Source organism: Leptosomus discolor, chromosome 2 (genome assembly GCF_034619465.1).
Source record: "Leptosomus discolor isolate bLepDis1 chromosome 2, bLepDis1.hap2, whole genome shotgun sequence".
NCBI lineage: Eukaryota > Metazoa > Chordata > Aves > Leptosomiformes > Leptosomidae > Leptosomus > Leptosomus discolor.
In genome coordinates, this window is record NC_141392.1 from 42885082 (window position 1) to 42899724 (window position 14643).

The following is a 14643-nucleotide window of genomic DNA, read 5'->3' on the forward strand; positions in this document are numbered from 1 at the left end:
ATGTGCAGTTTTAATGTTCAAGGCACATCTTCCTTTCACCTCAGTTGCAGATATCAAGACTGAGCAACTCTGAGACTTCAACCTCTAGCAGAAGGAGGACACCTCAGAGCCACAACTCAGGTAAGGAATATTCCTGGTAAGGGATGAAGAGTCAGTGACCTCTTGAAAGCAAGCCTGGTGTAAAAGAAGATACGCTTGGCAAATTCCACAGCAGAGTCTTGTTCAAAATTTAGCTCTCCAGGAAAACAATTAAGTAAGCATCATACGACCAATCCTCCACCTGCAATTCCCAGTTTGAAATTTTATCTTCCAAGTCGCTTCATTCCACAGCCTCTCTGCTACTCATTCCTGACACATCCATCGAACATTTATCAGCACTGAGATAGCGTTCCATAAAAAGCCAGTGTGACTGTATATTTAAGAGCTTTCATAAAAATACAACAGTGCCATAATTTTTGCATTTTCTAATGCATGGGGTTTTTCAAAACTTAAGAAAATTCTTTTTTGTAGTATAATTTATGTGTAATTTTCCTATATTAAAAAAAAGGGTGCCCCCCCCCCCCCCCCCCTGCAGTTACAGTAGGTGGCATCACACTGACACCCACACGAACCACAGGTAGAGAAGGAAACTTTAAAACCGTTTTTTAGACGTCTGCCACCTAAACTAACACGAAAATCACTGACAGGAGTAGGCTGTTAGCATACCAGGAGTAACTTTTGTGCCTCAATACAATGGGTTTCCTAGATAGTTGCTGACAGCAGTTACATAGCCTAATTGTTCCAGGCCTCTCCCACTCTCTTTTCCTCTCCAAATCTTTATCCCAGTCCCATATCTCTCACCTAGCCAATCCGGTTTCCCAACCCAATTACAGACTACGTTATCACCCAGAATTAGGACCTCCTCCTGCTTCAAAAGGTTCTCCTCAGACCTACAAAATCTCAGCCTTGCCTTTTGGCTGTTTCATTGCTCAACCTCTTCCTTCTCATGTCAGCCAGCACTAGACTTCTTTCCAGAAACTCACCACAACTCCTGCCCCTCAATTCTTTTCTCATTTCTTGGCACCAGACTTTCCCCTCTCTGGATCTTTGTCCAGTGGTTTGGTTCTCCCCGGCCATCCCAGTCCTTCTCTGCAGATCTCCGTTGTCGTCCTTCATTCCCAGTCCCACTCCACTGGTTCTCCTATCAATTCTCCCTGCCAATACAGCGTAGATTTTCTGCCCCAAATTTCTAACACAACTTTAACCAGCAGGTACCCACTCCTCCCTTGTTAACAGCTTCTTGTCCCAGATGATTTGCTAGTCCCTTGCTGCCTGCCTGCCTTCAGCTGTCAATCTTTTCAGCCAGTCAAGTCCCACTCAGTTTCCTTCCTTCCCACTTCAGTCCCAGGCTGCTGTCCCTGCTACATCACCTGCCTTTTGTTCCTTCTACTTTCTCATCACTTCCTCCTCCACATATCTTAAATGACAGCAGATCACCAGCAGCATATAAAACACTGAGTTCTCAGCTGTCAATACAGTGCCTAACTTCATTCCCACCTTGAGCCACCCATTACAAGGAATAACTGGTTCCACCAGGTTGGGGTGTATTTAATTATTTGCTGTAGAGGGAGCTTAAACAGTTCACTAAACACAGGAGGTGTGAGAGGTCTAGCTTATGCAAAATAGACAGAGTCATCAGACTTTTAGCTCCTAAAAGAAAAATTTAAAAAATCTTCCTTGGGCATGACCAATGTGCATTATTTCAGGAGAATGTTTCTTTACTAAGTTTAAGCAAGGAGAGGCTTGTTACCATTTTTCCTTTTTTAAGTTAACAAAAAGTACACCTGTGATATCAAAAACACTCCTCCTGATTTCCTGTGTTTGTTCTAAAGCATGGGATGATCAAAACTTTCAAGAAAACAAGATTAATTTTCCTAATTATGGGATTTTATTTTTTTTTCTTCTTTCCCTGTCTTCAAGCTCAGGGATGTCTGAGATCTGGATGAACTAAAAAAAATAAAATACGCAGGCTGATAAAAAACAACAAACAACAACAAAAAAGAAATAGCTGCTACTATTTCTAATAACTTTTTTACACGATAAGCATTTGATTATAAGCACTTGGAAGCAGGATTTTGTAAGGCAGAGCAGCTTGACAACCTTAATTACCAGGAAGATCTACCAGCCTCCACAATAACATTTCAAATTGTATAAAGACTCTGTGGGAACTGCATCATGATCAGTGTAACAGAGCAGCTCAACACTACCATGGTCCCACTAATTTCAGGGTTGTTTACACAGGTTCAAATAATTTTTAATAAAAACCTTTTTTACTATTTTTCAACAAAAATAAATGATGGAATTGTGAACTTACACAGAAGAAAGCAAGTCAAATACTGACTTTCATACCCTTAGAAAAAAAAATTAAATGAGGGGAGAATAAAATTTTTAAAATTAAAAATAATAAAAAATATAAATCACACACTTCTACGTTCCCTGGTACTATTGCACCAAGAAATGCTACAGATATTTAGAAGCTGTCCCACGTATTCGATAATAAGTAAGAGAATTAAAACTAAGAGCTGAAAATGAACAATATATTTGATGCAAGAGGATGCAGAGGGAGCATCTTTCCAATACTCAGGAACCTGTCCAGGACAAATGACAGGTATCAGCTCCACCTTTCAAATAACTTGACTAATTTGGATTATATTATTTCTGGAAGGGAACTCTGTCATCAGTTAATCATGATAAAAATCTTCAAGGAAAAGCTTCAAAGGAAAGTTTCCAATTAGTTTCATATTATTTTTCAGTATTGAAAAAAAGAAAAAAAAAAGGTCATTTAAGTCAAAGAAATAAACCTCAAGGTGTGTTCACAGATTTGCATCATGCAGCTGCAGATCAGCGTTACAGTAACTACTTATATATCACAATGCAGAAATAGTTGCATTATACTGAACCTGCACACTGTAGATTCAGTTGTGGGATTTTTCCCTCTTTCCTGACTTCTTAGTCAGAATAACACTGACCACATTGATACTAATTTTCATTTTTACCTTAATTTATGCATTCTGTATTTCAACTTCATGTCTAAAGAATTTTTTTTATTGTTTAAAAGACTAAGTTATCCAGAGGCTTCATGAATTTTAAAGAAATTACAAATACTTAAATTTCTAAACTACTGAAAATTGGTAATTTTGAAAGCCATCATTGTATATAATTAACAATAGGCATTAACAAACCTCAGTGCAGGGGTACATATTATTATGTACAAGATGGGGAAACATGCTGGAAATATTACATCTGTTCATCTGGCTGCACTGCCTCAAGAAAGGAAACAGAGCAATGCTGGCTTGAACTTAAATGGTGGCAATATTTATAGAAGAAGAAGAACATCCTTTGGCTCTCTGCTAAAAGGGTTCAGCAGAGCCAAGTTTCGTCTCTGAAGGGTCTGGTAATAGCACAGCTGGCACGTTATATAATGCCACAAGCACTTATATAAGTGCTTTTCCTCAGAAATTCTACACAGAAAAATAAGCACCCAAAGTCCCATTGTACAGGTAGGGATAATCAGAGTCAGAGCAACTGAATGACTTGCCCAGGGACATTGCTGTGAGTCAACAAACAGCCAAAATCCACATATCTGGACCTTTAGCTTACTATTTTAACAGGAATCTTCCTATCAGTTTAGCACTTGTTCACTGTAATTAAAAAGACAACTCTTCAGGGCAAAAAAATAAAGTCAATTGTTCCAAAATCTTTTTTTGATGGGAAGGGGAACTATAGGAAAGTCCTGATGTTTTCTCAATAAATAAAAACTAGGTCTAAACACTAATCCACAAACTGCACTGAGACCACAAAGTCACAAAGTTAAGAGGGGGGTGGGGGATATTTTAAAAAAAGAGTAACTAAGTTGCACTCAGACAACTGGAAGATTAGCTTGTGAAGCTCACTTAGTGCTGCTCTCCCCTTGTTTCATACAAATTAAGCTAAGATAAGTTAAGATCTGACTACATTTTAAAAAAGCCCTACCCTGTGAACAAACTCTATTCATCTGTTCTTTTTACATGCACATCTTTGCCCCAGGATTGTTAACCTATTTGTCTTAATTTGGAGAGAATTAGCAAGTTGCTTGAAAACATACAGCAATATTGCAATACAAAAAGGTGACATTCCAACCCTATTCCTAACAGCATATTGACATAGAACGTTTGATAGAAAACTTACCTTTTCCTAAGGTGTTAAATGTTAGGTACACAATGTACATAAACCTAACCCTCAGCAACCTGCTGAACATTATTCTCTGTCAAGAGATCCATCTGCGGAATTCCTCACCATTAGAAAAAGTGTTTCTTAACTGGATTTAATAGAGCCTATTTGATTTCAATATCCAAGTGGATTCATAAAAATAACTTCATCTCTCCACAGTCCTAACTGTCGTAAAAGGTATCAGTTGTTACATTCTTTTAAGTGTAATAGAAAATAGGGGCTATAACATCGCACTCAAAACGAAAATACTGTGATTATTTTCAAAGTTATATCCTTTGAAGTTATTTTGTAGACAGCCTAACAGATGAAGACAAACTATTTAAGATGGAGAGACAGCTTTCATTAAAAATATTCATCAAAAATATTCACTCATTGGTCACTGGCTAGGTCAGTCTTTATCAACTGTTTGAATTTTCATAAAAGTATCTTTGCTTTATTTACTAGTGCTAATATAACTACTGAGTAGGTAGAAAAAACACAAATATTTTTATGATTGTGAAGCTACATAGTTTACTAGCTCTTAGCTTAGTCTGGAAAAACATCTGTTCATAAAAGTGTGGGAGTGAGTGCATGTAACAGCAAAATTAATTTGCTGAATCCTTGCTCCTATTTACTACTAAACTAGAGCTGTGTAACTGAAATAGGTTTAATAACTATTCATTAAAATCTAGCTCTAAACCATTATAAGACTATAATACAGAGGTTAAAATATCAAGAACAGATTTGTGTCACTTCTCTCTACACTGAAAAGATAATTTACTTTTAGTATTTTGATATTTTGCATGGAAGACACGGTATATGCATTAACACCACGTGGTGAGGAAAATTGGTCTCTGCTGCCAGCATTGTGTCTCTTGATATATAAAAGTATATATGACAGCCTTCAGAATCAACAGGTGAGGCACAAACCCTAAATAATATAAAAAGCTGAGCTGATTTACTAATTAGAGGACAGAAAGTATGAGTTCAGGCACATACCTGCACAGACACACAATCTGGAGAAAAATTCAACTTTAGTAACACAGTTCAGCAATTCAATGAATTTCAAATAAATTCAATGTCTTTAAATAAAACCTTTTCATTAATTAGATTTCTCATTAATTTTACCTACAATAAGTTGCTTTTCCAGTAAGTCTGATTAAAATTCTTATAAAAATAGTTATTAAAAATAATTTTAAAATGTAAAGATGATTGGAAAGTTGCCAGAATATCTCCTTACAAAAAATAATTCATTAAATGAGTTACTGAGCATCTAATTAGAAGTTACAATTATATTCTAATAATTATATTCTAGTTATTCTATGTGTTTCCAAAAGAAGGGAGAGCATTTTCATTTTTACCAAAAGAAAAAAAAAATTGGTTTTACATCTTATTAAACTCTTTCCAAATACTGTAAAAATCTCAGAAATAATGCTTCATAGCACAAAAAAAAATAAGTGAATGATATAGAATAAACTTTAATGTTATGTGGACATCTGAGATAGTCCTATTGACAAAGCTAAAAGTGCCTCCTCTTTAAAGATCCTTTTTCTAGTTGTAGCCACATTTGCCGAATCACTGAGGCTGATTTTACAGAAGCTTCCAGCAGACTGATTTTCTTCTTATTTTCATCTTTTTTTTTTTTTCCAGATAGAATAGATCAGGTGTTTGCAACACCAAGAATACAAAAAGAAATTCATCTTAAAGTGTTGAAGCATTTCATTACAGAACAAATGGGAGATACTTTGATCAGGAAAAAAGTTATTTAAACCAGTGATAAAAAGCAGCTACCACAGAAAGCTTTTAAGTATTTAAATTATATTTAACTACTAAGTATTTTAATTATATGTAATTATGTCATGTCAGTAGCTGTATATATTACACTGTACATAATCCTACAAAAATACAGGCAATTTAAAGCCCACAGAATGCTTGCTGACAAGTGTTCAAGGTCAGATTGGATGAGGCTTTGAGCAACATGGTCTAGTGGGAGGTGTCCCTGCCCATGGCAGGGGGGTTGGAACTAGATGATCTTTAAGGTCCCTTCCAACCCAAACCATTCTATGATTCTATGTACCAAAGCTAAACATTCCAAAATTTTGGTATAAAGTTTTAATTCATATATGATACTGCTGTTAACATCTGAACATTCATAGGGACGCTAAACACCTCAATTATGCCAATTTGGACATATTTCTTTTCCTATATTTTCTTTTTTTCTTCATTAGTAATCTTTTCAACTGCTATTCCATTATTGAAATAACCACAAATTAAATTAGTCACATATCAATGTCACACTTTCCAGACCTTCAGTGTCTTGGTTTGCAAAATGTTATCAAATACCAGTTTAACACCTTAAGCTACACTTTTGTGGAGGTGGAAATACAAACCAGACTTTATTTTGGTTTTTTTCTGTAGAGGAAGCACTGTACAGATACTCTTACAGAACTTACCAAGTATCTTTCTGAGGAGACACTGACTAAAATGAGATCATCTCCAACACGCACTTTTTCTCCTTCTGATCGTTGCTTGGAAGCAGGATGGATGGTCCACCAGCATGCCTCACCTACAGCATTATTGAGTAATAGCAGAGAACAAAATCAGACAGAAAATGTCCAACATTATTGCCATTACTTTCACATTTATCGCCATCCTAAAGTTCTGACCCAGTTTTCAGTTGGGTAAACGACATGTCCATGTGTTTTCAATAAGTAACATTGTTCCTGCACTACCTTATCAGAAACTCAGATGGAAATAATACAGGTATGCAGAAGACAGCAAGACCTCTGGAACAGTGATTCCAGAGCTGAGTAAAGAGGTGTCTCTGTTCTCTAGGCAACCTGGTTCGGGCTGCTTTTGCTAAAGAGCTCCCCCATCACCTTTGTTCCAGGTTCTGGGAAAGACATTGAAGCATATTCCACCAAGAATTAGGACAAAGAAGTGGAGCAACCCATTGCTTTGGGCAATAAAATTAAGCATCTACAATATCCCTTAAAACAATATTTGAAAACCCTCATAAATCCAAATTCAGTTATGTTCTACTAACTGTTAGTGTCTCTAATTCCCCAGAATATTTATAAGTATTAAAGTCACAAAATCTGTTCCCATGATAAACCTTGCTTTCAGACATACTTCTTGAATGAAAAGCATGCTTTTCAGAAAAAAATTCTTCTATCTTGAAACTGTTTCACTGTTGCTGTCATTACTGTTATTACTCTTAGCTAGAGCAAGGCTTTAGAAACAAGCAAACATTATTTCAAATTAAACAATTACACCAAACTGATGGCATTGTAAGAAGTCATATCACTCTTAAAAATACAAATAAATCCAAGTCACCAACAGTTCTAAAACTTTAATAGAATCTTTATTTAAAATAATACAAGTTTTAAAAGTTTTCAGCAGAAAGCTTCTTCAAGAATAACAACTTGGGAATCTTCCTTTACATATATTCAATATTATAAATTTATATTTAAATATCAGTAGATATGTTTATATGTCATAGAAAAAAATACATAATTCATTAGAAAACGTAAAGGTAAGATACTGAATGTGTAGAACACAGAAATATTAAGTTTTGTTCCTTTTGTCCTTAAAAATAGTCTTTTTTTTTTTTTTTACATTATTTGTGCGTATTTATAGGTGTCTTCTGATTTTAAATTGAAAATGTTTTTCATTCCACAATCTTTTAAACTAGTGTTTACCTGTTGTGTCCTCTTGCAATCCTACATCAAATGCCAGCTTATCCATTGAAGATCGAGATGTAGAGAGGCAGCACAGATACTACCAAAAGAAAAAAGCATGCATTACTAGTTCTGCTCACATCTGATAATCCACTGAAATACAAAAAGCCACACAGTATTAATTGTTCTTAAATTATCCCCACTACTTACTATCAAGAACGTATATGCCTGATAAACTGAATGCCACTTAAATAGACTTCACAAAGATCTATGTCCAAAAATAACCTCTCAGTCTATCCACTTTATCTTTCCACTGGGATGGGAATAGTGAGAGTGAACATACAGAAGCTGGTTGCATCGATTTTCAGCTCCATGAAGCCTCACTTGTAGTTAAGGACTTTGGAACCTGTATAATTCATCAGGGAATTGAAAAGTAAGGCTTCTGTCCAAAATATATGCAGGAAGGAATTTCCTTTTCCGCTCAGTCTTCAACATATGTTCAGGTTGCCAGCTGTGGATTCAGTCGCAGCTTATGCAATATGCAATAACCAAGGGAAAAGAAATGAGAAAACACCAACTCGAAATAGACTGATGAACAGAGAACTCATCACTATGGAGCCAGACTTAGTTTTAGCACTTACCCAGCTATAACCAGCTTGGTTTCGTATTTCCAAGCATCTATCCTTAACAACGGTTTCTATTATCCACAGGTAAAATGCCTCTTTGATGTGAATAATTCTCCAGATATCAATACCTGGCGATAGCCTGGGCACTTTCAAACCTAACTTTCATATAAAACAGAAATCATTGCTGCTATTAACCCCTGTTACATACCATGCCGCTGTAGGAATGGCGCAGCAAGATTGCATGCCCATAGAGTAGCGTTCGATGACCGCCACCTTGTGCAGACTGAAAGATAAAAAGAAGTCATACACTGGTATGTTGTAATAAAATGGGACCTTTTCAGAAAAGGAAAAAGAAATCCTCATCAATTTCTGGACAATCTGTGACAGAGAAGTCAATTTCCTGATAAAATGCTATTCAGGGTTAGTCCAAGAAGATAGTTTTATGAATGTGTTCTCTAGTTTTGATTGCCTCTTAATATATTGACCTTTTAAGTCCTTGGGACAGATCTAAGGTAGATTTTGGAGACGCGAGTCTAGAAGCTACGGACTTTTTCTATTAGAAGTGCTCAATTCACTGGTAAGAGAAAACAGTGCACTTTTACCGTCACCTATTTGGTATAAAATACATTCTATAGAAGCTTGAATCCTTCTTCCTTGGGCTGAAAGCAGGCGGCCTTTAGAGAAGAACAGCTTTGATCTGTGTCACATTACCTTCTACACCCTTATGTGTTGTTAAATCTCTCCATATTCACCCATTTTCCCTTCAGATTATATACCTTTCTGTACAGAAGGTATGCAGACGAAGCTTCTGGAGTATTGTCCCTGTTTTACCAGAAATTAGGAATGATCTAGCAACCACACCAAAAATCATCAACCTCCAGGCTGCTTGCACCACAGTGTTTAAAAACTATCAGACAGAATTCTTTATCTGCTAGGCCAGGTAAGTGCTCAAAGATATCCAAACTAATTCAAAAGGATTTGGGGATTCTGAAAATCCAGAAATCACACCCGAGTAAATGCTCCTCTTGAGAAATGCAGCCTAAACCTTGAGTGGAAGAAAATTAAAGTAATAAAATTCACTTTCATCCCAAGAAAATGCAACCTTTTTTTTTTTCACAATATTTTCATGATGGTTTCTATTTATCTATAACCAGTTTAACCACTCATGAAAGAATAAATAAATCTTCGTAAAGCATGAGCAACCTTTCAACTTCTGCTGAAGATTTAGGAATTCCTTAGACTAAGGTGCAGCTGACTGACACTGGTCAGGAGCAGACTGTCAGACAAGTCTCTGTCAAGAGTGTTAAGTCCATATTTCTCTAACAGAACATCTCATGTAACATTATGCACATCACACTCTTCAAGCAATATCAATAAATACATATTTTTTTGAGTCTATAAATGTGACAACTCCATAAGCAGCATTTATTCTTTCATATAGGACTCCTAATTCATTTTCTTATATACAGTATTTATACCCTTTCTTTTATCACCGTAAACTGACCTTCTGTTTGACTGGAGCATCAGATTCATTACAGAATAAATTTGAAACAATCATACTGTGTTATCTCTCTGGCAGCTTCATTTCAGTGCTAAAGATCAATTAAACTGAATGGCTATGTGGCAACACACAATTATTTCCCCTCCTTATTTACTGGTTGTCCTTCCTCAGTTTTATCCGTCAGCACAATATTTGTTGATCTTTGAGTTACTTGGTCAAGGGGGGGGGGGGGGGGGGGGGGGAAGAGGAACAGGTGGTGAAAAAGCAAGCACTTCAAAAAATAGTAATTTTAGCACTTTTAAGAAACTGCCAGGATTTTCTGGCTTTTGTCTTTATTGTGAAGAGAGCATCTTGACAGACACAAGGTATATTTTGATTTCCAACAAACTGCATAGCAGTCAAAATGCAGGGAGGCATATTCAGTAATTTCTCTAGAAGACTGAATGACATGATTTTTTATTTAGAAAGAATAAAAGTCACAGTCTTTGTCACAGACACAGTCTTGACAGTAAGACATGACGATCTAGCTTTGAACTACCGTTACTACCACCAGTTCTTCCAAAGGCAAAAGGAAAGAATGAGACATTTGATAATGTCAGGCCCATTGTGCCAAAGATGAATATTGAATGTCTGCTCATTACATTGGGGAAGAGGGGAAAAACTGCTGTGAACATATTGCCTTACCAACATTTCAGATTTGCCTGGAAGCTTTATCAAGAGCAGGCATAAATGCCCAACCAACAAAATCACTAATACGGACAAAAGTTTGAAATTCCACTAATATTTTTATCAAAATTATTCTGTGTTACTAGCCATAAATTTGGTATCTAACATACAGATTGGGTTGCTTGTTGTACAAAAGATGAAAGGAATAGTGTGATCAACAAAATAACAGCTATGTTAGTTTGCCCTTGTTTTGGCCATACTGATTTCTCTGTCTAGCACCTATGTTGTTAAATGTCCATTTGTACCCCAACAGAAGAAAGGTTGGCTCAAAAAAATTTCAATCACTTTTGTGAAAAATGGGGGAGGGTTTTTCTGTAGGTAATTTTTCCCAAGAGGATTAAAGTCATTCTTTTTAAGCAAAACTATTTTGCCCACGAAAAAAACAGAAGCAAGTTTGCTGTTTCTGAGACAGAAAACAAGAGTTGCAAAAAACAGTTCAAGCATTTTCCACTTAGAGGTTTCTGAGAGGCAATTATAATCAAGCCATCCACATGGAGGAAAGTGAAAAGATGAAACAGAAAAATAAAGGAAAAGCTGGAAGAGAAAGCCAGTACTATGAAACTGCCTTCCATTTTGGAGCCTGCCTTCCAGGATATGTACATACCTATTGAAAGGGTTAAACCCCCGACAATCCCTTACTAAGATACATAAAAACTTTATTTGCATTTTTCCTGAATTTTTCTTCCCCTGCAAGATGGCTTTAGCTATTTGCTAAGCAAAGCTGATAAATAGATAACATCTTGCCAGACATTAAGGAGACAAAGCTCCAGGCATCAAGGAGACACCTCTAGTACACAACTGATTATTACAAAAGGTTGCATCAGAAAAGGGGCCCAGGCTTGTGCTCAAGAAGAAGGATTCAACTAGTGGACAGGTGAGGAAGATTATGAGCACTGGGAACTCACCACCATAAGACTGCTCTTCTCAGGAAATCTGATGAATATGTATGATTTTTGTGTATATGAACCGATGTGTTTTGCTAACCCGTTGGAGCACGTATGGAAGGAGCTATCCCCCGTGCTGCCCGGCACCGTAATAAAGAATACCTGCTTAATAACACTGAGTTGTTATTGAGTTTCTTTGATTCACTATAAATTAATTTCCTATTTCTAAAGGCTCATTTCATAACTGAAGAATGTTGCACAGAACTGTAAATCTCCCACTTGTTAAAAAAAAAAAAAATAAAAAAAATTTAAAGTTAACAATTGGGACTTCCATGGCAAAGATGCAGCATTCCAAGATGAGGTGTGCCACTAAAGTTTTACCAAGTTTCTAGTAATATTCAAATAATAATCTTTCAGAAGACACTGCAAGTAAGACTTCTTGGAAGCCACAATCCTGACTAATTCAGTATGTAATGCCTACAGATTTTTGCACAAATACATGAATGGCATTATAATGCAAGTAAGTTTCTAACAATCACATTATTTACCATGAGTCTTATTTGATTTATGGTTTTAATTTCTAATTTTCAGAGTAACTTCTAAGTTGGACAGTACATTCCCTGAATAAAAGGCTGGAAAAAAATACATTAGCGATCAAAGAAGAATTTATCCATTTAAGTTCTATAAGCTATGCTGTTGAGGAGTATCAATTATATGAACACAAAACTCTTCTCATTTTATCCTCCAAGAATTTGTGATATAGAATAAGACTTGAAAAGCCTTCAGAACTGGTAAACACTACAGTCAATACATTGAGATTGAAAGCATATAGGGCAAATTCACACTGCTTGTGAAAATTTCGTATAAACTGCCCATCTCTAGTCCAATACTTCTGCAGGAGGAATACATGATTAATTTGGAGTCATCTCATTACCTAAAGCAAAGGCAATTTAGAATACAACAACAATTAAAGCTGAAGAAATTAGCATTCAAAATACATAAACAGCTTTCAAATTCAATGCATAGTTTGACCAGGCAATGAGAATAGACTACTAAAATCTGAGCTGCTTAATCTGAGGTAAAGACTGTAATCTTGAAACAAAAATAAAGAAGAAAAATAGTTAAAAATGGGAAATATTTATTTTCCTTGTTTTCTTAATGGAAATAGGATTAAAATGCCAAAACGAACTTAAAAATTACAACCTACAAATTATCTAGTAAAAAGTGCAAATGATGGAAGCAGCATAACATGAAATATTTATAATCATATTGAACACCAATCCTGCATAAGGTATGTAATACATGACTCAACAAACCCTTTATACCTCTAAAATTTGTATGTACAGACATGCAATCACCTAACAGATTAATACAGGTATTTTATTGTTAATTCACACAGTAGCACTTGCACCGCTGCCCTACGGCTTCATTGCTACACTTGTGGCCACACAGGAGAAGCCGCAGGAAGTTAACATTGGTGACATTCAACAAGTGTTCTGGAGCCATTTCTGTTTCGGGGAATCTCATTTACATAAGAATTTTCAGAGACTAATAAATAGCCCTGTGGCATCCAAGAAGATTTTGAGTCAAATAGCCATTACCTTTCCTTCTTTTTAAGGCTTATTTCTACTCGAGAAAACATTTCAAAGACCAAGGAGTACACTACTGCAAGTAAATGCCGATGGTTCTTTGCTGACTTTTCTTCACAGGTCTACACAATCTCCAACCATATGAAAAGGGAAAAAGCTATTAGCTTCAGGGAGGTACCAGTGAAAGACAAACATGTGAAAGCATATACTTAAACAGGATAGTTATTACAGTGTTTTGTGCATGTAGACAAAGCTTTTGTAACGTTGTCGTTATTCAGAATTCTAATGTTTGAGAAAGCCTGACAGCAATTGCATTTAGCACACAGCTATTCAGACAATTCTAGTCACCCATGTAAAACAACGTCCTTTAAAGCACCGAGTACTTACACTTCATTAAAATGGAGCAAGCCTCAGAAGCAGAGCCTAAATTAACACTTTATTGCCAAAACCAACTGAGAAATCAATGCTTACCAGATTTATTGTTGTCACAGACTTAAAATGCTAACAGCGGCTTAAAACTGTAACATGTAATAATGAAATAGTGATTTCGAAACACACAACTTGGTATTTAAAATACAAATATTGAAGTCTTTCTTATTTAAACATCAATGTGACATGTTTGGATAAGGGGAAAAGCTAATTATTTCTACTAATGATGGCCTTCTTACACTTAAAATAGATGCTGGAGACAACAGCATGTCAAACAAAGGACATGTATACTTCCATAAAAACCCTTGCAAATATAAATGTGAAAGTGTTATTTTCCATCATGAGTGTGTTCTAAGTTTCATGAAGCTTCATAGTGTATTTCTAACCTTTATACTGTTAGAGGACTACAGAAGGGGGGGGAGGGGATATCTCATTTCTAAACCTAGACACTTAGTTCACGTGTATAAGTAGAAGTATATAATTAAACACAGAATGTCCCACAGTTACCAGATTTGAACCTTTTCAAATGAAAAACCATCATCACCACAAAAATAAATCAAGCAGGAAATTGCACCCACCAGTAATGGAAGCCCTAAAGAATTACATATAAACAAAGCACATGTTCCTCCAAGACCTTTCCCTGGGTCTCACGTTGGGGCTGTCAAATTTCCCATTCAGGAGCAGTCATTACATTCTGAAATTGCGGTTTTGATGCATTAGAAAGAGAAATCAAATAGGAATTATGGGTCTGATCACAACTATTGACTTGGAAAAACAAAAAGTCAACTACCATGCATTCTGGGCAAAAGTATATGTAGGCCCTGGACTATGCTGTTCCCAGTCAGAAACTACCCGTGTCAAGATTAGAGATTCAAGGCTGCTGGCATCAATGCCTTTTTCAAAAGGCTGATGAAAACTTTTAAACCAGCAGACTAATACATGTATTTAAACTGGGCTGCTTCTTTAGAAAGAAAACTGAGT

At 36.0% G+C, this 14643-nt stretch overlaps 1 protein-coding gene across 1 annotated transcript in view; it reads right to left on the reverse strand.

The window, feature by feature from the left end:
- Positions 1 to 14643, reverse strand: part of RYR2 (ryanodine receptor 2) — a 323964-nt gene that overhangs the window by 251580 nt on the left and 57741 nt on the right. The window contains exons 6-8 of the mRNA XM_086460401.1: positions 8742 to 8816; positions 7929 to 8007; positions 6681 to 6793 (exon numbers count right to left, since the gene is read on the reverse strand). Coding sequence (XP_086316527.1) covers positions 6681 to 6793; positions 7929 to 8007; positions 8742 to 8816 — 267 coding nt within the window. The remainder of the gene's footprint in view (positions 1 to 6680; positions 6794 to 7928; positions 8008 to 8741; positions 8817 to 14643) is intronic.